The 23,798-nt window shown below is 42.7% G+C and overlaps 1 protein-coding gene across 5 annotated transcripts; it reads left to right on the top strand.

Annotated features, from left to right (window-relative positions):
* Positions 1 to 14,586: 14,586 nt before the first annotated feature.
* Positions 14,587 to 23,383, top strand: ileu (Leukocyte elastase inhibitor). Of its 5 annotated transcripts, none has more exons than XM_014123208.3 (7): positions 14,587 to 14,727; positions 16,131 to 16,313; positions 17,012 to 17,149; positions 20,657 to 20,774; positions 21,075 to 21,217; positions 21,539 to 21,706; positions 22,233 to 23,220. In XM_014123208.3, exons 2-7 carry the CDS (start codon positions 16,149 to 16,151, stop codon positions 22,638 to 22,640), a joined length of 1,140 nt encoding a protein of 379 aa, XP_013978683.1. In that variant the 5' UTR covers positions 14,587 to 14,727; positions 16,131 to 16,148; the 3' UTR covers positions 22,641 to 23,220.
* Positions 23,384 to 23,798: the final 415 nt, after the last annotated feature.

The following is a 23,798-nucleotide window of genomic DNA, read 5'->3' as shown; positions in this document are numbered from 1 at the left end:
CTCACAGGTGTGCCTGGCATGGATTGTGACTCCATCTCGTTCCTCGCCCTTTTCAACGCGTTAGTGAGTCAATGACAGTTCAAGCCATCGACTCACTGATGGTTGAAGATGATGGGCGATCGGCAAATTGTCACGCCCTGACCATAGAGAGCACTTGGTTCTCTATGGTGTTGTACGTCAGGGCGTGACTAGGGGGTGCTCTAATTTATCCATTTCTATGTTGGTGCTCTTAGTATGGTTCCCAGTTAGAGGCAGCTGATGTTCGTTGTCTCTAATTGGGGATCATACTTAAGGGTTCCCTGTTCCCACCTGCTTTGTGGGATATTGTTTGTTGGTGGTGGTTCTTGTTACACCATGTAGTCACGGTGTGTTGTTTTGGTTGAAGAAGTTTCACTTGAAATAAATATGTGGAACTCAACAAACGCTGCGCCTTGGACCGTCTCTTATCAGCACCGTGACACAAATGCAGTCTGGAATCTGCTGGCATCACTGCACAACATCAACATCGCTCTAATCACAGTCAGAAGACCATTGAAGAAACTTGAGTGGACTTATGGAAAGGCTCGGTAAGAAATGTTTTATATATTGTTTCTTTTTAATTCTCAGAACATTAACCATGTGTGTTTGCTTGTTTTGTAGTATTCTGTAGTTTCGACCCAATGATTCGTCTGACAAAGAACTTTGCGTTCTGCAGGCCCAGGCATGGATCAAAGCTGGCGAGACATTCAATAACATCTTCACAGACGAATCAACCACGGCCCTTGAGCAATTGCATCAAAATTGCTACAGAACAAAAGGAAGAAGATCAAGAACATTAACGAAAGCATAAATATGTTGAAGAAATGTTGCTTTGAGTTAGAAATGTAACACTTTAAAGTACTTAAGTATCGAATACATTGCAAGTTGAGGGATTTTCACAACAGTAGCCAGGCTATAAAAAGTCTATTGTCCTGCTAATAGGAAACATTTGCATGATGGGCTACATTCTTTATTGTAACCACAGTCGCTTGTTTGAGACTGCACTTGTGAAGGTGGTAAATGACCTTTTAATGGCGTCAGACCGAGGCTCTGCATCCGTCCTCGTGCTCCTAGACCTTAGTGCTGCTTTTGATACCATCGATCACCACATTCTTTTGGAGAGATTGGAAACCCAAGTTGGTCTACACGGACAAGTTCTGGCCTGGTTTAGATCTTATCTGTTGGAAAGATATCAGTTTGTCTCTGTGGATGGTTTGTCCTCTGACAAATCAACTGTAAATTTCGGTGTTCCTCAAGGTTCCGTTTTAGGACCACTATTTTTTTCACTATATATTTTACCACTTGGGGATGTCATTCGAAAACATAATGTAAACTTTCACTGCTATGCGGATGACACACAGCTGTACATTTCGATGAAACATGGTGAAGCCCCAAAATTGCCCTCGCTGGAAGCCTGTATTTTAGACATAAGGAAGAGGATGTCTGCAAACTTTTAAATTTGGACAAAACAGAGATGCTTGTTCTAGGTCCCAAGAAACAAAGAGATCTTCTGTTGAATCTGACAATTAATCTTGATGGTTGTACAGTCGTCTCAAATAAAACTGTGAAGGATCTCGGCGTTACTCTGGACCCTGATCTCTCTTTTGACGAACATATCAATACTGTTTCAAGGACAGCTTTTTTCCATCTACGTAACATTGCAAAAATCTAATTTTCTGTCAAAATGAGGCAGAATAATTCATCCATGCTTTTGTCACTTCTAGGTTAGACTACTGCAATGCCATACTTTTTGGCTACCCGGATAAAGCACTAAATAAGCTTCAGTTAGTGCTAAATACGGCTGCTAGAATCCTGACTAGAACCCAAAATATTGATCATATTACTCCAGTACTAGCCTCCCTACACTGGCTTCCTGTTAAGGCAAGAGTTGATTTCAAGGTTTTACTGCTAACCTACAAAGCATTACATGGGCTTGCTCCTACACGTACGCTACGGTCACAAGATGCAGGCCTCCTAATTGTCCCTAGAATTTCTAAGCAAACAGCTGGAGGCAGGGCTTTCTCCTATATAGCTCCATTTTTATGGAATCGTCTGCATACCCATGTGAGAGACGCAGACTCAGTCTCAACCTTTAAGTCTTTACTGAAGACTAATCTCTTCAGTAGGTCCTATGATTGAGTGTAGTCTGGCCCAGGAGTGTGAAGGTGAACGGAAAGGCACTGAAGCAACGAACCGCCCTTGCTGTCTCTGCCTGGCCGGTCCCCCTCTCTCCACTGGGATTCTCTGCCTCTAACCCTATTACAGGGGCTGAGTCACTGGCTTACTGGTGCTCTTCCATGCCGTCCCAAGGAGGGGTGTGTCACTTGAGTGGGTTGAGTCACTGACGTGGTCTTCCTGTCTGGGTTGGCGCCCCCCTTGGATTGTGCCGTGGGGGAGATCTTTGTTGGCTATACTCGGCTTTGTCTCAGGATGGTAAGTTGGTGATTGAAGATATCCCTCTGGTGGTGTGGGGGCTGTGCTTTGGCAAATTGGGTGGGATTATATCCTGCCTTTTTGGCCCTCTCCGGGGGTATCATCAGATGGGGCCACAGTGTCTCCTGACCCCTCCTGTCTCAGCCGCCAGTATTTATGCTGCAGTAGTTTGTGTCTAGGGGCTAGGGTCAGTCTGTTATCTAGAGTATTTCTCCTGTTTTATCTGGTGTCCTGTGTGAATTTAAGGATGCTCTCTCTAATTCTCTCTTTCTTTCTCTCTCTTGGAGGACCTGAGCCCTAGGACCATGCCACAGGACTACCTGGCATGATGACTCCTTGCTGTCCCCAGTCCACCTGGCCGTGCTGCTGCTCCAGTTTCAACTGTTCTGCCTGCGGCTATGGAACCCTGACCTGTTCACCAGACGTGCTATCTGCCGCAGACCTGCTGTTTTCAACTCTCTAGAGGCAGCAGGAGCGGTAGAGATACTCTCAATGATCGGCTATGAAAAGCCAACAGACATCTACTCCTGAGGTGCTGACCTGTTGCACCCTCGACAACCACTGTGATTATTATTATTTGACCCCACTGGTCATTTATGAACATTTGAACATCTTGGCCATGTTCTGTTATAATCTCCACCCAGCACAGCCAGAAGAGGACTGACCAACCCTCATAGCCTGGTTCCTCTCTAGGTTTCTTTCTAGATTTTGGCCTTTCTAGGGAGTTTTTCCTAGCCATCGTGCTTCTACACCTGCATTGCTTGCTGTTTGGGGTTTTAGGCTGGGTTTCTGTACAGCACTTTGAGATATCAGCTGATGTAAGAAGGGCTATATAAATTTGATTTGACAATGTCACTCATAATTTGTCTGCCTAGAATGCGAGCATCCTGGAGTCACCTCTTCACTGTTGACATTGAGACTGGTGTACTATTTAATGAAGCTGCCAGTTGAGGACTTGTGAGGCGTCTGTTTCTCAAACTAGACACTCTAATGTACTTGTCCTCTTGCTCAGTTGTGCACCGGGGCCTCCCACTCCTCTTTCTATTCTGGTTAGAGCCATTTTACGCTGTTCTGTGAAAGGAGTAGTACACAGCGTTGTACCGGATCTTCAGTTCCTTGGCAATTTCCCTGCATGGAATAGCCTTCATTTCTCAGAACAAGAATAGACTGACGAGTTTCTGCCCATTTTGAGCCTGTAATCAAACCCACAAATGCTGATGCTCCAGATACTCAACTAGTCTAATGAAGGCCAGTTTTATTGCTTCTTTAAACAACTGTTTTCAGCTGTGACATAATTGCAAAAGTGTTTTCTAATGATCAATTAGCCTTTTAAAATTATAAACTTGGATTAGCTAACACAATGTGCCATTGGAACACAGGAGTGATGGGTGCTGCTAATGGACCTCTGTACGCCTATGAAGATATTCCATAAAAAAATGTGCCGTTTCCAGCTACAACAGTCATTTACAGCATTAATGATGTCTACACTGTATTTCTGATCAATTTGATGTTATTTTAATGGACAAAAAAATAGCTTTTCTTTCAAAAACTAGAAAATGTCTAAGTGACCCCAAACTTTTGAACTGTAGTGGCTTTTTATTCTGGCTTGGCTTTCCCATTGATTTTACCCAGTTATTGCTTCTCTATAGGTTGTGGTTTATGTGTAATGGGTGCTGGATAGTTGGCCATAAGGATTCCCATAAGGTTAATGGTTGCCCATAAAGCTATGAGTGGGAAGGCCCCCTCCACCTAGCCTCAGTATATTTAGTACTTTTATGGTCCAGCTGGACAACCTCTAACCCCCAAGGGTCACTGGCACTCACTGCTCTAACCCCTCATGTCTGTTAATCTATATATTCTCCCTTCACCTCTATATCTCCTCCTTCTCTGTAGCTCTCATTTTCACACATGCACACACCTGTCTCTCTTTCTAATTATCTCTACTCTCTCTCACACACCTCTTTCTCTGTCTCTTTCTTTCTCTCTGCGCTCCCCTCCCTCTTCATGTCCTCTATCACTCTCTATCTCTCACTGTTTTCGTAACACTAGCCTTTATCAACTCTGTCTCTCTCTGACAGACAGATCTGTTGTCTGTTCCAACCCAACAGTGTTTAGCAGTGCTGTTCTCCAGGCCCCTGCGTTTGGCACTGAGATAAATGTTTGCCTTTGTGGTCGGACTAAAGATAGCCCAATGTTAATTAGTGCCCGTTATAGTGGCATCCTGTAGTATTACTGGTCATGAGGCTCTGTGTATAGTAGTCCTGTAAGGTGTCATGCTTAAAATATGCTACACTGCTTGGATTTGTCCTGAATGATACATCTACAGTATGATATTCATGACAAGTCTTATATTTCTACTGAATGACAAGTCTTGTGTTTTTACTAAATGACAAGTCTTGTGTTTCTACTGAATGATAAGTCTTATATTTCTACTGAATGACAAGTCTTATGTTTCTACTGAATGATAAGTCCTATGTTTCTACTGAATGCGATATCTTGTATTTTTATGTCTTCTAAATTCTTTAGAAGTTTAGTCTCAAGAGTCACGTCCTGACCAGTAGAGGGTGTAGTTGGGTCAGGACGTGGCAGAAGCGAGTGTGTGTTTTTGATTGTTTCGTTGATTTTGGCCGTGTGACTTCCAATCAGGCACAGCTGTAGAGGGTTGTGGCTGATTGGGAGTCACACATAAGTTGCCTACGTTTCCTTTGTGTTTCGTGGGTAATTGTTCTTGTCACAGTGGTTGCACCTGACAGGACTGTGTTGGCTGTCAGTTTTCTTGTTTTGTGTAGTTGTAAAGTGTTCGTTTAATTAAATCATGTTGAACACTAACTCCGCCACATTTTGGTCCATTCCTGAAGACAGCTGTTACATCAAGGGCTACAATGTCAGTTGTGTTTCATTTCTCTACAGTACTTTAAATGATACAGGTCATTAGAGAACACTCATTGGAGAGAGTCTTATAACCTTGTTGCCCAGTTCTGAGAGAGCATTTCTTTTTTTTTTAAAGGCATAGAGCAGTCCCACTCCTTGTATTTTTTGTTTATTGGATAGGATAGATAGAGAAATAGTAGGAGGCCAGAATCAAACCCACGCTGCAGCAGTGTGTGTTTCAGAGACAGCAGCTGTCACGTCCTGACCAGTATAGAGTATATTTGGTTATTGTAGTTTGGTCAGGATGTGGCAGAGGGTAGTTGATGTATGTATTATGGGGTTTGTCACTGGTCTATGTCTGTGTTTCTATGTCTAGTTGATTGGGTTTGGACTCTCAATTGAAGGCAGGTGTGTTGAGTTGCCTTTGATTGGGAGTCCTATATAGTAGGGTGTGTTTGTCTTTGTTTTCGTGGGTAGTTGTTTGAGAGCACTGCTTTTTGTTGAGCCTGCTGTCACTGGTTCATGTCGCTAGTTTGTTTATTGTTTTCTTCCGTGGTGTTTGCATTATTTTATAAATAAATATGTTGAGCACGAAACCCGCTGCGCATTGGTCCCTTTCTCTCTACGACGACAAGCGTGACAGCAGCTTAGACCGCTGAACAACCCTAGGCCACAGTAATTCAGTTTATAAGTCAAGACAGGAGGCAGCAGGCGCCACTGAGCCCATCAAGGGGCAGGTCTGGCTGGGGCTGTGTAGCATACAGTTAGTTCAAGCAATTTATAGATCTCCATATTAACTGTATGGTATTCTGGATGCATGTGGAACCTGAGATGGCGTGTTAACTGTCTGCATTGCTGCACTATATAAATCACTGAATTTGAACATTAATGTGTGTGTGTGTGTGTGTGTTTGTCTGTGTGTTGACAGATGAAAGACAGTATAACCTGACACAGTATGCTAGTGGTTGTACTTAATCTTGCCTGGAATCTCCATCAGAAGCAGTAGGACAGATTCCCGTGGGATCAATCAGAAGGTCACAGCTCTGTGTGTGTGTTTTATTTTGTATTTTATATAACCTTTATTTAACTAGGCAAGTCAGTTAAGAACAAATTCTTATTTACAATGACGGCCTACAACGGCCAAACCCTAACCTGGATGACGCTGGGCCAATTGTGCGCCGCCCTATGGGACTCCCAATCACGACCGGTTGTGATACAGCCTGGAATCGAACCAGGCTCTGTAGTGACGCCTCTAGCACTAAGATGCAGTGTGTGTGCGTGTGTGTTGGATACACTGACCTGAGTCTGAGCATGAAAGCTGTCTGACCATCATGGGCAATGTTTTGTGCATGCATGCATGGACTAGGGTTTATATCTTCCACAAATACCAAAATGCAGGGATTTGATATCATCTGTGTTGTGAAACAAGACGTGTTTTGATACCGTCTGTCTGTGGTTAAAGATGCACTCCACGAGCGTAAGAACAACAAATTCGTAACATATAGTACAAATTTGATTTGTACCATATCATACGAAATGGATGATGTAGTACACAATTTGATGACGTAGTACACAAAAAACAGGGACCACTTTTGGCTGGTGAGCACCACTTTCAAAACTACTGGCTGAAATTATACAAAAGTTTGATAGGGCATCTTTAAAGACGTCCTCCTGTGATTTTTGAACTTTTCCTGTTGAAGTGATATCCCAGGGCGGCAGGTAGCTTAGCGGTTAAGTGTGTTCGGCCAGTAATCGAAAGGTCGCTGGTTTAAATCCTCAAGCTGGCAAGGTGGGAAATCTGCTGTTCTGGCCTTGAGTTCTGGCCAGTTCACCCCCAACAACTGCTCCCTGGGTGCTGATGATGTCGATTAAAGCAGACCACCGCACCTCTCTGATTAAGAGGGGTTAAATATGGAAGACACATTTCAGTTGAATGCATTCAGTTGTACAACTAGGTATCCCCTTTCTCTAAATCTAGTAAATTACACACTTTAAAGGGTAGAAAAATATTGCAAACTTCAAGGAGTAGGGCATTCAGTGAGTTGGGAAGTCATGATGTCATCGGCCTCCCCCTTGCTTGAGGAACATCAGAGGAAAGGCCCACCCCCCACTGGTGCTATGTCATGACATACCTGGACCACCTATTGAGATGTGCCTTTGTTAAGTCAGGTGTTAATTGAGGTGAAAAGGAGACTGGCGTGCCACTTTAAGTGAGGTGTTGATTTGCCACAGCATTTGATGCTAATGGTTGATATCACCACTCTTGGTTAGGAAAGGCCTACTAGTCTGCACTGACATCATCCGATATGAACTTCAAATGTAGCCTGTGTGATTCTGTGGTAAAAGAGTGTGTATCGTTTCCACTGAATCCGTTGACTGAGGTCAGACTAAACGTTTTGACGCACGGGCACAGAAATCTGAGTGACACTCCACGGCAGTGGCGCACTAGGTGACAGAAATACACGGCGGTCACTTTGCCACTGCAGGATGAGGTCTCGGGCACCACAGGCACCTGTCTCTGGCTACGTCCCAAATGGCACCCTATTCTCTATATAGTGCACTAATTTTGACCAGGACCCGATGGCACCCTATTTCCTTTATAACTGGTGAAAAGTAGTGCATTGCATAGGGAAAAGGGTGCAATTTGGGACACACATCACTCCTGTCACCAGAGAGACTTCAACAGTTGTATCAAACATGCAGCACCTGTTTCAGTTTCTTGTAAAGAGGACATTCACTTCTACAGACCATTAAAGGGAGATTAATTCCATAAACATTCGGTGAGCTGTAGTGTCCAGTGACCCATCCTGAACTATTCCCCTCAAGCACTATTCAGTAACACACAAATAAGCGCGTACGCAGACACAAACGCAAACACACACACACTTGGTGCAGATAACTTAAACCAGAGAGGTTAAGATTGAGGCTGTAATAACCTACCTGTGGTCTAATATAGATGGCTAGCCTGTCCTTACAGACTGATTTTCAGAACAGGTAAGCTGGCTGTTGGCTTTATCTTAACTCTTTCACTGTTATTCTGGAACAAACTGATCATCATGTACTTGTTTATTCTCTTTCAAGGAAACGTTTTGTTGGTTGTTTGACGTAGTAGGTGTGTTTTCTTCCACTATCTAGCCTACTACCTGATTTAGTCTATTATTCCCTCGCTGTGTGCATCTCAAATGGCACCCTCTTCCCTACATAGTGCACTAGTTTTGACCAGAGTCCTAGGGCCCCTGGTCATAAGTAATACCCTATGTACGGAAGAGGGTGCCATTTGAGACGCAACCTATGTCTCGTGGTGTGTCACAGCATTGTGTCAACTCTACAGCAGCCTGATTGCCAGGCTTTAGGGGATAGAGTCATCTGTAGGCCTTTATTTGTTTAGTCATTTGTGATGGGAGCTTATAAGCATGTGTGAGACACAGATCAGGGTGTCCCTAAACGTCCCCTGTTAGAGGACGTTGGGAGTTAAATAACTAAAACAAGGAAGAATCCCAGGTGCTGTCCACATGACCTTATGATAGGCCTGAATTGTATGCATCTCAGCAGGGTCATGCATAAGCCATAATAACAATGAGGACTGTTTCAAAACGTCAGACACTTTGTGAATGGACATGGGATCGTGTTTATATCCTGATGAATCTTCAGTAGTTTCCTCACCACCATACTAGACTGATCCCAGATCTGTCTGTCATGTCATCTCCTTGTCACTCGTTGTCATGCGTTCAGACATCACAAACAGATCTGGAATCAGGCTATCAACATACACCTATCGGAAGTTGATTTTATCCCCCATTGTGAGTATTATTCCTCCCAATATAACATCCCCAAAATTAATTCAAAGTTTTTAACTTTTGACTGCCATTTTTGCAGTGGTAGTGTAGCTGCTGTTCTTTTCAAAGGACCCTGCCCGAGCTATGTGATGTCTGTAGCACTTATCTTGCTTTTACTCATAGGGTAGTTTGCCAACTTTACTCCAAAGTCTTCCAAATGTCTGAGTTTGACAGGTGTTGCTCGCAGTTTGAGCAAGAAAACAATAACTGATTCGATAAATTGAATGAAGTGCTGCGCATAGACTATATGTATAGGGCCTACATGTATCGACTTTGCGAATTAATTGAAAACCGCAAAATGTATCTTAAAAAAAGATTGCGCCTCTGGAATAACGGACATTCTGGGGTAATAAATACATAGCCAACGTTCTCTAGTAATACTAGTCCCGTGCAAATAGGGATATAGCCTTAATAATAACTCCTGCAGAATTAATAATTTATTTCAGTAAAATTAAACACCAAATGTAGGCAAAATTTGGACTTGGGAACAGGAGTGGAGAAATATGTTTTCTTTATTTCTGCATCTTGAGAGAATTAAATGCTCAGTTAGATACCATCTGTAAAGGTGCTGTCTTCATCATATAAGTATAATAAAAGCTGGTAGTATTTCAAACACATTGGGTCGTTTTCACAGCTTTATTTTTCCTTACAACCGGTCAAAGGTCATTTGGACATTTTGCACAGAAACTCTTTCCCGTTTTTTTGTTGCTTTATTGTATTTTCTCCCCAGTTCCTAAACATCTTTGCTCCACGAAAGATGACAGAGAGAACTTGACTGTCAACTAGATTGAATTATTCATTCTATCGATCTATTACATTATTCTGTTGAGCAAGGGTTTATTTAGTCTTCTAGGGCAACATATAATAACAAAAGAGAAGCTACGTGTATCTAATTCTAGACAAGATGACTAACAAATAACCTACCAAAATGTTGGAAATTATAAGCAGAAACATATCTAAATCAGGCAACAACTAAAAATCCTGAACCCCCTGTCAAAAAATAATTCTGCAGTCTGTGGCCTATAGCGCATTTTATTTGCTGGTTGGGGTTGGGCGTAGGCGTCATATTTTCACTTTATCACAGTGTAGTCGGACGGTTGCAGATGGGTTATTAGCAATTGCGGGCAGGGTGCGGATGAACAAACAGTTGATCCGCGCACCGGTAATGTGGATATGCTGTGCTTTAGTCAGAGGGTTTTGTTAATGTACGCTGTCTGCACAAATTCTAAGAGGAACGCACCTCCTGCCCCTCTAACTGATAAAGGGTAAGGGGATCATGTACAATATTCTGACCATCGTCTTTGAAAGGTATAAAGGACGAACCAGGCCATCTTGACCCAGTAGACTGACAGAGAGGCTCATTCATGCATCATGTCCAACAAGGTGTACCAATACATATCACACTCTGTACAGGACTCCCTCTAGTGGACATGTCCGTGGATACACATCTTGAAATGACACTATAGGGGGTTGTCGTCACAAATATCAAGGAAAGAGATACATTTTCAAGTTAAACACATCTGTCTCTCTATACTGTGTGTGGTATGTGTTTAATAGTCACAGTAAGAAGATGGAATGTGGAATATATCAGAAATTACTGACAGGTTTGGAACATCTTCATTCCAGCTTGATCACTCCACACGCTAGCAAACCACAACTGACATGTTCATGGGTTATGATTGATTTTGTTTGGCCGCCTTTGGCCTGGCCTCCCTTGTCTCTCACTCGTCTCTCTCTCTCTCTCTTCCTCTCTCTCTCTCTCTCTCTCTCTCTCTACCTCCCTCCCTCTCTCTCCTCTCCTCCCCTTCTCTATCTCTCTCTCTCTCTTTCTCTCTCTCTCCACCTCCCTCCAAACTTTACCCTCCTCTCCCCCTTCTCTACTGCGTGTCTGTGCTGAGTCCTAATTCCTGAAGAGGGCTGACAGTCTAAAACCGTTTTGGTATATTTTCCTTTGGATCTACAGTGAGACTATTGGAAAGCTCCAGTACTGTGGGAGAGCAAGAGTGACCTCAGCTGAGGGAGAGGCGGGAGAGAGGGAAGGAAATAGAGGAGGGTGGAAAGGGAGGGTGGGGCGAGGCATTGATAGAGAGAATCAGCCATGTTTGTTCTCCATTGGTTGCCATCGGTTACCTCCTTTGGAGTGACTGGTAAGAAAGAAAAGGGTGGAGACCGAAACAGGACAGAGACAGAAACTCACATGCCGCTTATGTGTGGGTGTACAAGGAGACAGGAATGTACTAGAAGGGACAAAAGTCACCTGGCTGTACAGTAATGGTGGGTTCTTTCAAGGTGTGGCTGGCCATGGCGTCTGTCTGTTCTGACTGCTATGAAGTTGTGTATGTGTTAATGATTAAAAAGTCAAGACTACAAAACGTAGAAGCCCACCATTTCACATATGCTGATGTTGAGGTGGTCCTTGAGATAATGAATATAAGGTTGAACATTTTGGAATGTCCCTTTAAAAACTCAACCTGGGTGTCAAGTATTCCCTGGGCCATATTCAGGAAAGAGGCTCCTGTTTGGATAATCTGTATCAGAGACTGAAGAGGAAACAACACATGTCACTCACTCCTTATTTCTGGTTCAATTAACTAAGCAGACCAGACCCAGATGCTAATGCAAGGCAGGTCATCCGTGATACAAGTCAGTATTTTATGTTCATCCACGTCTCAGGATGTTGGGAGATGACATGGAAACCGGGCGACAGTGAGCGCTGTTACCTTCAAGTAGGCTTTGGCTTTGTTAAGGTATTGTGGGCAGGGATGGTTTTTGGGTGTAAGCATCTGCCTCTGGTTACAAAGGTTGCATGTTCTAATCCAGCGATAGAAAGTTATTTTAGATTACCTCAACCATTCAGAGTTGATGCCTAATCTTAAGAATTTGGAGTTACAACCTAAACTTAACCTTGGAAGGAAGGGTAAAGAGAAGTAACCTAACACTTAGAAATTTGACGTTTGGAACACCTTCGAAGGTATTTTGAAATTTGACGTTTGAGAAACATGGATGAAAGTCTAAATCTGAAGTGAGAATGTGAGAGCTTGTTGGCTAATGCATTGGTGCCAATGATTTATGTATACACTGGATGACAGACAAGGGGCGCTGTGTTTTCAAGCCATCGCGCCTCCATCTTGGCACTCCCCCACTATTTGAAAAGGTCTGAGGCTTCAAATACGGCATTTGGCCCCGTCCCACACTTCTGGAAACTTCTTACTCTAATCTAAGTATCTGAATCATGTTCTGTGCATGTGTTATTTTACACACACATTCACATTTCTCTTTTTACTCACCTTCTTCTGAACCCTCAACCAATTTGATCGATATGATGATGTAGCCTATGTCTCTGCCTCATATTTCTGAACAGCTGCGATTTGAACGAACGTTCCAAAAATATATATGAAGGCTCCAACCTTCTCTGTTTGTTGTAATGAATATTGCCGTAACACAAGCAAGACTCAGTCTACACATTGCATTGAGGCAAAACAATTAGGGTTCTGTGTGATGATGTAATCTTTATAGTTATGCTGCCATAAAGTCAGCAGGCTGCCCCGTTTAGCCAATGTTTACAATGATGATGAAAAAATTACCTTAAATCAATATTGACTGCCTGTCTCTGTTTTGCTTGTTTGATATGCTGTGTATGCTACATATGTATGATGTGTAGGCTACCGTACACTACATAACCAAAAGTATGTGGACACCTGCTAGTGGAACATCTCATTCCAAAACCATGGGCATTAATGTGGAGTTGGTCCCCCCTTTGCTGCTATAACAGCATCCACTCTTCTGGGAAGACTTTTCACCTGATGCAGGCCAGTCAAGTTCTTTGACACTGATCTCGACAAACCATTTCTGTATGGAGCTTGCTTTGTGCACAGGGGCATTGTCATGCTGAAACAGGAAAGGGCCTTCCCCAAACTGTTGCCACAAAGTTGGAAGCACAGAATTGTCTAAATGTCATTATTCCTCCTCCTGCATTATTCCTCTTCCCCCAAACCTTACAGTTGGCACTATGCATTCGGGCAGGTAGCGTTCTCCTGGCATCCGCCAAACCCATGTTCGTCCGTCTGACTGCTAGATGGTGAAGTGTGACTCATTACTCCAGAGAAACGCAATTCCACTGCTCCGGAGTCCAATGACGATGAGATTTACACCCCTCCAGCCAACGTTTGGCATTGCGCATGGTGATCTTAGGCTTGTGTGCCTCTGCTCGGCCATGGAAACCCATTTAAAGAAGCTCCCGCCTAACAGTTGTTGTGCTGACGCTGCTTCCAGAGGCAGTTTGGAACTCGGTAGTGAGTGATGCAACCGAGGACAGATTATTTTTACGCACTACCGCTCATTATTCTTAGTGGTGATGGCCTACTTTTTGGACACTTATTGCATGCTTTTTTGGGGGGGGGGTTCTATACTATGCCCTATGTACAATTATAGAAATTATACAATTCTATAACATTGACATCCTTGAAAAGTACAATGAAGTGCTTGAATAAGTCCCTGAAAGTACTTGAATTTGACATGCCAATGTCTTTATGAACCCTGCATGAAGATGTCTAGTCCAAGGCCTATGTTGTATAGGTGGAGTTATGGGCCAATTTGCATATATTCACTTTTATTCCTCTAAGTACATCTAGAAATGTATGAAAATCCTTTTCATTTTTGTTTCAAACCATTCTGAAATGTTGATCCCAATGTCACACATTGGCCCCATTATTTATAGATAGATCCATATACATCATTGATTGGTGCCAATGGCAGAGCCACTCGGACTGGAACCTATCCATTTTACGGTCTGAGTGGGACATCTGATTCCACAAATATCATGCAGTGAACAGTAACCTTTTGTGCCTGCGCGTGCTCAAGACAAGAGGTGGGCGTTGGAGAGATTGCACAGGGAGAAATGTTTGGAGAACGGGAGCGATTGGAGAAAAGGAAATAAGGAAGAAAGTGGAGCATATTATGAATAAAAATGGAGTGGGGGATTACACGGGTGTTCTAAAAGATCTGGTGAACGAGAAGATAATGGATAAGACAAAAAGGAGAACAGCAAAAATGGTTGAGGAAATATGGAACGAGGGGTTTCACATAACTTTTGGAAGAACTTGAAGAAATGGAGAGGGATGAGAGTAAAGATGAATTAGATGTGGTGGCAGGTGCAGTGTAGCAGTGTGGAAAGGAAGGTTGGCGTCAACTGCAAAGAGGGATACGTGTTCCAGTAGCTCAGAGTTGGAACCTGACGAGAGTGAGGATGAAGTTCCTGCAGTGAGGACCACCTCGGTCTGAGGATGTAAAGGATGATTCTAGACCAGTTTTTATTTATTTTATTTAACCTTTTCTCCAATTTTATTGTACCATTTCACAAAGAATTTAATGTAGGTAGGCCATGAATGGCCTCACACTCCAGTACAGTAGGTGGCGGTGTATGCACCTTAAATTAGACAGATCCGCCAACAAAATCCCAAAGAAGAAGAAGAAGAAGAAGAAGAAAAGTGGGACCTCTTCATTTATCCATCATCTTTGGCCTATATCTCTGTAGGGTTGATACTCCAGAGGAACACACGTCCAGCAGGTAGTAAGTAGTAGCCTGGTGAGAAATACATGTCATTTGTCGCTAACTGACTTTATCAATAGGCGAACTGACTTCCGCAAAGTTATCATGTAATTCAGGACAAGCCTGTCCAGTCCCCACCTCGAGAACCCATGGGGGGAGTGGGCTGAAGGCCAAGTCCCCACCCGGTTTTATTGCACAAGTAGAGCAGTGAGTATGATAAATAAAAGACGCGCTAAATGATTTGGGATTATGCGGCATATTTACAGCGCTTTTTTGTAGTTATCTCAGGAGGAAGGCGTCGTTGCGGTCTTTACTTCTGTTTTGTTTATCTTTCACTTGAACTGCGCATTTTCGAACTTTTCACACAGAGAGAAGCAGAAGGGTTGGTGTATATACTTTTTTCTAATCCCAAAAAACAACACAAATTGTGTGATTTGAAGGCTGAAGTTTTGCTTTCAGCTGATGAATATATTTTTAGTTACGTTATCCTCTGCTTCCTGATTGCCCCCGACTAGAATAATGTAGGCTATTTATGGATATTTTGCCTGCCGATTGTATATTTTCAATAGCAATTGATATGCGATTAAAGAGTGCCAAATTAAAATTGATGATTACATTCTACCATAGCCATTTCACTATTGCCAATGTCATTGAGTAGGTTAAACAGCGCAAACTAAAGAGAATATGATTAGGAGCAAAACTTTTATTTCCTGTATGAGATGTGATGACAGACACCTCAATATTTAGGTCACTAAAGATGCCGCAAAAAATCTTATTGTCACATTCAAATCAGTGTCCGACTAGTCTGCATATGTCCAGTGGTGGAAAAAGTTCCCAACTGTGATACTTGAGTAAAAGTAAAGATATCTTAATAGAAAATGACTCAAGTTAAAGTAACCCAGTAAAATACTACTTGAGTAAATGTCTAAAAGTATTTGGTTTAAAATATACTTAAGTATCAAATGTAAATGTAATTGCTAAAATATACCTAAGTATCAAAATGTTAAGTATAAATAATGTTTTATTCCTTATATCAAGCAAACCTAATGACACCATTTACTTCTTTTTTATTTATTTACTGATGGCCATGGGCACACTCCAACATTCAGACATCATTTTCAAACGAATCATGTGTTAAGTGTGTCCGCCAGAACAGAGGCAGTAGGGATGACCAGGGATGTTCTGTTGATAAGTGTGTGAATTGGATTATTTTCCTGTCCTGCTAAGCATTCAAAATGTAACGAGTACTTTTGGGTGTCAAGGAAAATGTGTGGAGCAAAAAGTACCCTATTTTCTTAAGGAATGTAAAAGTAGTCAAAAATATAAATACTTCTTACGTAGTTTTTTGGGGTATTTTAAAGTATTTTTACCTAAGTACTTTACACCACTGCATATGTCAAACATTGCTTTCATCCGTTCTCCAGACAGACCAGTCATCAGCCATGGCGTCTCTCAGCAGCTCTAACACAGCCTTTGCCTTGGAGCTGTACCGCACTCTGGGTCAGACCAACACAGGGAATATCTTCATCTCCCCATTCAGTATCAGCTCAGCTCTGGCCATGGTCTACCTGGGGGCTAAAAGAGACACAGCCTCTCAGATGGCAAAGGTAATACACAGAGAAAAACAGACTTTTATATATATATATATATATATATATATATATATATATATATATACACACACACCCTTATAGTAGGTAACATGAAGCGTTGTACTCGTTAGGCCTATTCTTCAGACATCTGATAACGTGACAGGGTGTGTGTCTATATGTAGAAGACAAACTGATTAGAGCTGCTCAGCTTGTACTTTAGACTGTAGCACAGCAGTATATACCTCTGGGAACACACAGCAACATAGTAACCATGGAGAGGGCTATAAACCCACAGGTTACTCCCTTTTCTGCACCCCAAATCACACCCTATTCCTTATGTAGTGCACTACTTTTGACCATAGGGCTCTGGGCCCGGTTTCCCAAAAGCATCTTAAGGCTAAGTTCATCATTATAACCATTCTAACAATGAACTTAGCCTTAAGAGGCTTTTGGGAAACTGCCCCTTGTCAAAAGAAGTGCACAATGTAGGAAATAGGGTGCCATTTGGGAGGCACACCCTCAGTCAGTCAGAATCCAAGCAAAGCTGTAAATCCACAGTAGCGTACATGGCATCATGACTGTCTGTTTGTATCTGAAAGGTACTCTGCACTCTTACTTACCTTTTATGTACACAGTCCAAGCTTTATTCATTATCATCACAATTATCATCAATGTCATCATCATTATAATCATCTTTCTGAATTTCCCCCCAGGCTCTGTCATTCAACTTCACCAAAGACATTCACACAGAGTTCCAGACACTCAATGCAGATATCAACTCTCCCTCTGCAACTTACATCCTGAAACTGGCCAACCGTCTGTATGGAGAGAAGACCTGCAACTTCCTGACCGTGAGTTTCACTATAAACTATACTTTTCATGCAAGTAACAGTCCCTTTACATGTGTCCTCTTTCATTTTGCTTCGGTATAGCATTGGACAAAATACCTCCAAATCAGACAATTGCTATTATATTATCAATCAATTAATACATTTTACTATTGATTATAAACTGGATGGTTCGAGCCCTGTTTTCTGATTGTCTGACAGCTGTGGTATTTTAGACCGTATACCACATGTATGACAAAACATTTATTTTTACTGCTCTAATTATGTTGGTAACCATTTATAATAGCAATAAGGCATCTCTACAATCCAAGCTTGATGCCCTCAATCTCACACAAATTATTAATGAACCCACCAGGTACAACCCCAAAGCCGCAAACACTGGCACCCTCATAGATATCATCCTAACCAACGTGCCCTCTAAATACACCTCTGCTGTTTTCAACCAAGATCTCAGCGATCACTGCCTCATTGCCTGCACCCGTAATGGGTCAGCGGTCAAACGACCTCCACTCATCACTGTCAAACGCTCCCTGAAACATTTCAACGAGCAAGCCTTTCTAATCGACCTGACCCTGGTATCCTGGAAGGATATTGACCTCATCCCGTCAGTAGAGGATGCCTGGTTATTTTTTTTAAATGCCTTCCTCTCCATCTTAAATAAGCATGCCCCTTTCAAGAAATGTAGAACCAGGAACAGATATAGCCCTTGGTTCTCCCCAGACCTGACTGCCCTTAACCAACACAAAAATATCCTGTGGCGTTCTGCATTAGCATCGAACTGCCCCCGCGATATGCAACTTTTTAGGGAAGTTAGAAACCAATACACACAGGCAGTTAGAAACGCCAAGGCTAGCTTTTTCAAACAGAAATTCGCTTCGTGCAACTCCAACTCTAAAAAGTTCTGGGACATTGTAAAGTCCATGGAGAATAAGAACACCTCCTCCCAACTGCCCACTGCACTGAGGATAGGAAACTCTGTCACCACCGATAAGCCCACTATAATTGAGAATTTCAATAAGCATTTTTCTACGGCTGGCCATGCTTTCCACCTAACTACCCCTACTGCATTCAACAGCACTGCACCCCCCACAGCTACTCGCCCAAGCCTCCCCCATTTCTCCTTCTCCCAAATCCATTCAGCTGATGTTCTGAAAGAGCTGCAAAATCTGGACCCCTACAAATCAGCTGGGCTTGACAATCTGGACCCTTTCTTTCTAAAATTATCTGCCGAAATTATTGCAACCCCTATTACTAGCCTGTTCAACCTCTCTTTCGTGTCGTCTGAGATTCCCATAGATTGGAAAGCAGCTGCTGTCATCCCCCTCTTCAAAGGAGGTGACACTCTTGACCCAAATTGCTACAGACCTATATCCATCCTACCCTGCCTTTCTAAGGTCTTCGAAAGCCAAGTCAACAAACAGATTACCGACCATTTCGAATCCCACCGCACCCTCTCCGCTATGCAATCTGGTTTCAGAGCTGGTCATGGGTGCACCTCAGCCATGCTCAAGGTCCTAAACGACATCGTAACCGCCATCGATAAGAAACAATACTGTGCTGCCGTATTCATTGACCTGGCCAAAGCTTTTGACTCTGTTAATCACCACATCCTCATCGGCAGACTCAGTAGCCTTGGTTTCTCAAACGATTGCGTCGCCTGGTTCACCAACTACTTCTCTGACAGAGTTCAGTGTGTCAAATCGGAGGGCCTACTGTCTGGACCTCTGGCAGTCTCTATGGGGGTACCACAGGGTTAAATTCTTGGGCCAACTCTTTTCTCTGTATACATAAATGATGTCGCTCTTGCTGCTGGTGAATCTCTGATCCACCTCTACGCAGACGACACCATTCTGTACACTTCTGGCCCTTCTTTGGACACTGTGTTAACAACCCTCCAGACGAGCGTCAATGCCATTCAACTCTCCTTCCGTGGTCTCCAACTGCTCCTAAACACAAGTAAAACTAAATGCATGCTCTTCAACCGATCGCTGCCTGCACCTGCCCGCCTGTCCAGCATCACTTCTCTGGACGGTTCTAACTTAGAATTTGTGGACAACTACAAATACCTAGGTGTCTGGTTAGACTGTAAACTCTCCTTCCAGACTCACATCAATCATCTCCAATCCAAAGTGAAATCTCGAATTGGCTTCCTATTTCGCAACAAAGCATCCTTCACTCATGCTGCCAAACATACCCTCGTAAAACTGACCATCCTACCATTCCTCGACTTCGGCGATGTCATTTACAAAATAGCTTCCAATACCCTACTCAACAAGCTGGATGCAGTCTATCACAGTGCCATCCATTTTGTCACCAAAGCCCCATATACTACCCACCACTGCGACCTGTATGCTCTCGTTGGCTGGCCTTCACTTCATAATCGTCGCCAAACACATTGGCTCCAGGTCATCTACAAGACCCTGCTAGGTAAAGTCCCCCCTTATCTCCGCTCACTGGTCACCATAGCAGCACCCACCTGTAGCACGCGCTCCAGCAGGTATATCTCTCTGGTCACCCCTAAAGCCAACTCCTCCTTTGGTCGTCTCTCCTTCCAGTTCTCTGCTGCCAATGACTGGAACGAACTACAAAAATCTCTGAAACTGGAAACACTTATCTCCCTCACTAGCTTTAAGCACCAGCTGTCAGAGCAGCTCACAGATCACTGCACCTGTACATAGCCCATCTATAATTTAGCCCAAACTACTACCTCTTCCCCTACTGTATTTATTTATTTTATTTATTTTGCTCCTTTGCACCATATTATTTATATTTTATCTCTGAACTTTCTTCAAACTACAAATCTACCATTCCAGTGTTTTTCTTGCTATACTTTATTTACTTTGCCACCATGGCATTTTTTTGCCTTTACCTCCCTTATCTCACATCATTTGCTCACATTGTATATAGTCTTATTTTTTTTCTACTGCATCATTGATTGTATGTTGTTTTACTCCATGTGTAACTCTGTGTTTTTGTATGTTGTCGAACTGCTTTGCTTTATCTTGGCCAGGTCGCAATTGTAAATGAGAACTTGTTCTCAACTTGCCTACCTGGTTAAATAAAGGTGAAATAAAAATTAAAAAAAATCTCTGGGGTTTGTGGTATATGGCCAAAATACCACGGCCAAGGGAGGTATCCAGACACTTAGCGTTGTGTTGTGCATAAGAACAGCCCTTAGCCGTGATATATTGGCCATATACCCCTCCTCAGGTTTTAATGCTTAATTTACATCTGCATACATGAGGCTAGTTAATCTTATGGAACTGTTTCACTCTGCCATAGGAGTTCTTAGAATCCACCCAGACATCTACTAATCTATACAATCATAATACATTTACAGGCATACAGGGGTAATAATGACATACCCAACGTTCTCTAGTAATACTAGTCCTGTGTGAAAATGGTTTTATTGAGACGGACTGTGCTATTACTGTCTGCTGTCTGAGAATCCACCCAGAAGTTGTACTGTACTTCTCTTTACTTTTATTGAACTGTTTCACTCTGATGTAGGAGTTCTTAGAATCCACCCAGAAGTTCTACCGTGCAGACATGAAGGCAGTGGACTTCCTCAGAGCAGCAGAGGAGACCAGAGGACAGATCAACAGCTGGGTGGAGCAGCAGACAGAAAGTATCATCATTTACTATATCAATCAGTTAACCAATCACATGTATTATCCCAGTTGGGAAATGTGTAGTGCAATACACTGGGGGGGGGGGGGACAACAACAAAAATACAACAACATACACTTAACACACACATTAGATTAAAAAATAGCAACCATCACATCTATAACCAGGCTCGGCTAACATGGAACTGAACATGTGATGAATAAATCTGTCTATGCCTACCGACAGCATTAAAGCCAGATAGGACCTCTGGCTTCAGAGCTGTTTTTGTGTGTGTGTGTGTGTGTGTGTGCTTTTACAGATAAAATCAAAGATCTGCTGAAGCAGGGGACAGTCAGTGGTATGACAAGGCTGGCTCTAGTCAATGCCATCTACTTCAAAGGAAACTGGCTGAACAGATTTGACCAGAAAGATACCAAAGAGATGACCTTCAAACTAAACCAGGTGGATATTGGCAGTAATATTTAGATAGTTATTTATGCTCAGTAATGAAATAATGGAATTATAATATAATGATTTACTATATAATAGGATTATATACTAAACTGCTAGAAGATATGGTGCTATTTAAAACCAAAAAGGGTTCAATGGCTCGCTTCACTTGGGCCTTCTTTTTAGCAGTGGTACAGGCATAAGTTTGACACATTTATGCGTCATCCAATAGACCAAACAAACTTTCAAGTTATACTGTATAGGCCTATTGGGAGTTATATGGTTCAGATTAACTCATTCTCCTTGTCTATAATAATCTGTGATTTTTTTCAGAGTGAGAGCAAGCCAGTTCAGATGATGCACCAGATAAAGAAGTTCCCCTTTAACTACGTCCCAGACTATAACCTCCAGATCGTGGAGCTTCCCTATGTGGACGAGGAGCTCAGTATGTTTGTCCTGCTGCCTGAGGAGGCCACTGACGGATCTAATCCTCTAGTGAAGGTATACTGTACACAGCCTCCTATAACTGCATAGTTGATTGATGCGTGGGGTGTTTGCCTTTCACACTAGCAACCAGGGTTCGCTTCCCTGTCCCTCCGTTCCCTACACTACAAGACATTGGTTTGCTTACCCTGTAAGCAGCCGATGAACAAGGTATGACAGCAATCCATGCTTTGGTTTTGTATCCAAATGCTAACGTTTTAGAATTTGTGGCCCAAAACCAATGCAAGTCAGCATTTGTTGCGCATCATTTGCCACTAGGTGGTATACTTGGGTCAGGCCCGGGTAGGCTGCTGAAAACATGACTACAGTATCATTTATCATCTGATGTATGGACTGTTGGATTCTTTGATGAAAGCAAAGTTTGAAGAACACAATTATTATTTCAATTAAAAATAATTATTTATAACCTTGTCAACATCTTGACTATATTTCTATGCTACTTATTCTATATACTGCTACTATATACTGCTACATGCTACTTATTCTATATACTGACTGTGTTTTAACTCTGTGTACCATTTAGCTGGAGAGCGAGCTGACCATGGAGAAACTGGATGAGTGGACCACCAGGTCCAACATGGACACGGGCACAGACATCATAGTTCATCTGCCCAAGTTCAAACTGGAGGAGGACTACGAGCTGAATGATCCCCTGGTCCAGATGGGCATGAAGGATGTGTTCGTCGGGGGCATGGCCGACCTGTCTGGGATGAATGGGAAGGGGGGGCTCTTCCTGTCTACGGTGGCCCATAAGGCTTTTGTGGAGGTGAATGAGGAGGGGACGGAGGCTGCAGCCGCCACTGCTGGGATGATAGCGTTCTGTATGTTCCGAGAGGAACACTTCATGGCTGACCACCCCTTCCTCTTCTTCATCAGGCACAATAAGACCAAAAGCATCCTCTTCCTTGGGAGGTTCTCCTCTCCTCAGTAGAATAATAGTTAAAACGTGTAGAGGGGATTTAACATAATTTACAACATTTATTTGACAGGGACATTTAACATCAACATTTCTGTAAATGTGCCAGATTTAGCCAGCTAGCTAGTAGCTAGTTCCATCAGCACTTGATTTAATCCACTATAAAACCAAATAAAGGAAAATGTCTAAGTTACTTGTCTGTTTGGACAGTATCATTGTGTGCGACCTTAGTTCCCTTCAACATTGTTATGATTCTGAGATTCAACTAACAAAGTGGTCACCACCCTACTTTTTTTTTCTTTCGGCGGGGGGGTTTAAACAGCTGATAGTAGGGTCTGGAGAAATGTAGTAAAGTAAGTAGCCTTGCACAAGCCTTGACTTCCGGCTCACAGGATCATGAGCCTATCTCCTGTTTCTGTAGCATGAGGCAGCTTGATGTACAAGTCCCCCCACTGGACCGGACCAATGATGTGTATAAACCCTGGATTGCTGATGCTGTGTATTGGCCAATGAGAGGCTTTGAAGCCCCGGTTGGCCATATTGACACTCCTCAGAAGAAGCAGTTACATTAAATCTTGTCTTTGAAACATTTAAATTAAGTATTTTGTTGTTGTTGTGGGGACAGTAACAGAACTTTAAAAAATTATACTTTAATGAAAATGTGTACATTTTTTTATGTTTGTTTAGCTCACATAATATAATAATATAAACAAGATGCATGAAGGTGTCTGTAATAGAATAAACATGTCAAAAACAAATGTAGACATTCATAAATTAATTGTATAGCTTCCAAAATATTTTTTACAATGGGGGGGTGCCAAAATCTAGTGTGTATACATAAATCATTGGACCGGATGCGAGTCTATCGCAGGGCCTTAGCCCCAATCTATTTCCTTAATGCTGAGTGCCAAGTAGAGACGCACCGGGTACCATTTTTACAGTCTTTGGAATGACTTTGCTGGGAATCGATCCCCCAACCTTTCAATCTCAGGGTAGCCACACAAAACACAAGGCCACTGAAATGGTTGAAGGTGAAAAGCTTCAAGTTCCTCTGCGTACACATCCCTGACAATCTGAAATGGTCCACCCACACAGACAGTGTGGCGAAGAAGGTGCAACAGCGCCTCTTCAACCTCAGGAGGCTAAAGAAATTTGGCTTGGCCCCTAAGACCC

The sequence above is a fragment of the Salmo salar genome, chromosome 10 (assembly GCF_965601325.2).
Source record: "Salmo salar chromosome 10, fSalSal1, whole genome shotgun sequence".
NCBI classification, from domain to species: domain Eukaryota; kingdom Metazoa; phylum Chordata; class Actinopteri; order Salmoniformes; family Salmonidae; genus Salmo; species Salmo salar.
This window is presented reverse-complemented; position numbering and strand designations above follow the sequence as displayed.

Bases quoted from the DNA above. Each gene is read 5' to 3' on its own strand.
- ileu (XM_014123208.3), top strand. From the start codon at position 16,149: ATGGCGTCTCTCAGCAGCTCTAACACAGCCTTTGCCTTGGAGCTGTAC. The intron at 17,150-20,656 runs GTGAGTTTCACT...ACTCTGATGTAG, and splicing joins AGACCTGCAACTTCCTGACC to GAGTTCTTAGAATCCACCCA. The intron at 21,707-22,232 runs GTATACTGTACA...TGTACCATTTAG, and splicing joins GATCTAATCCTCTAGTGAAG to CTGGAGAGCGAGCTGACCAT.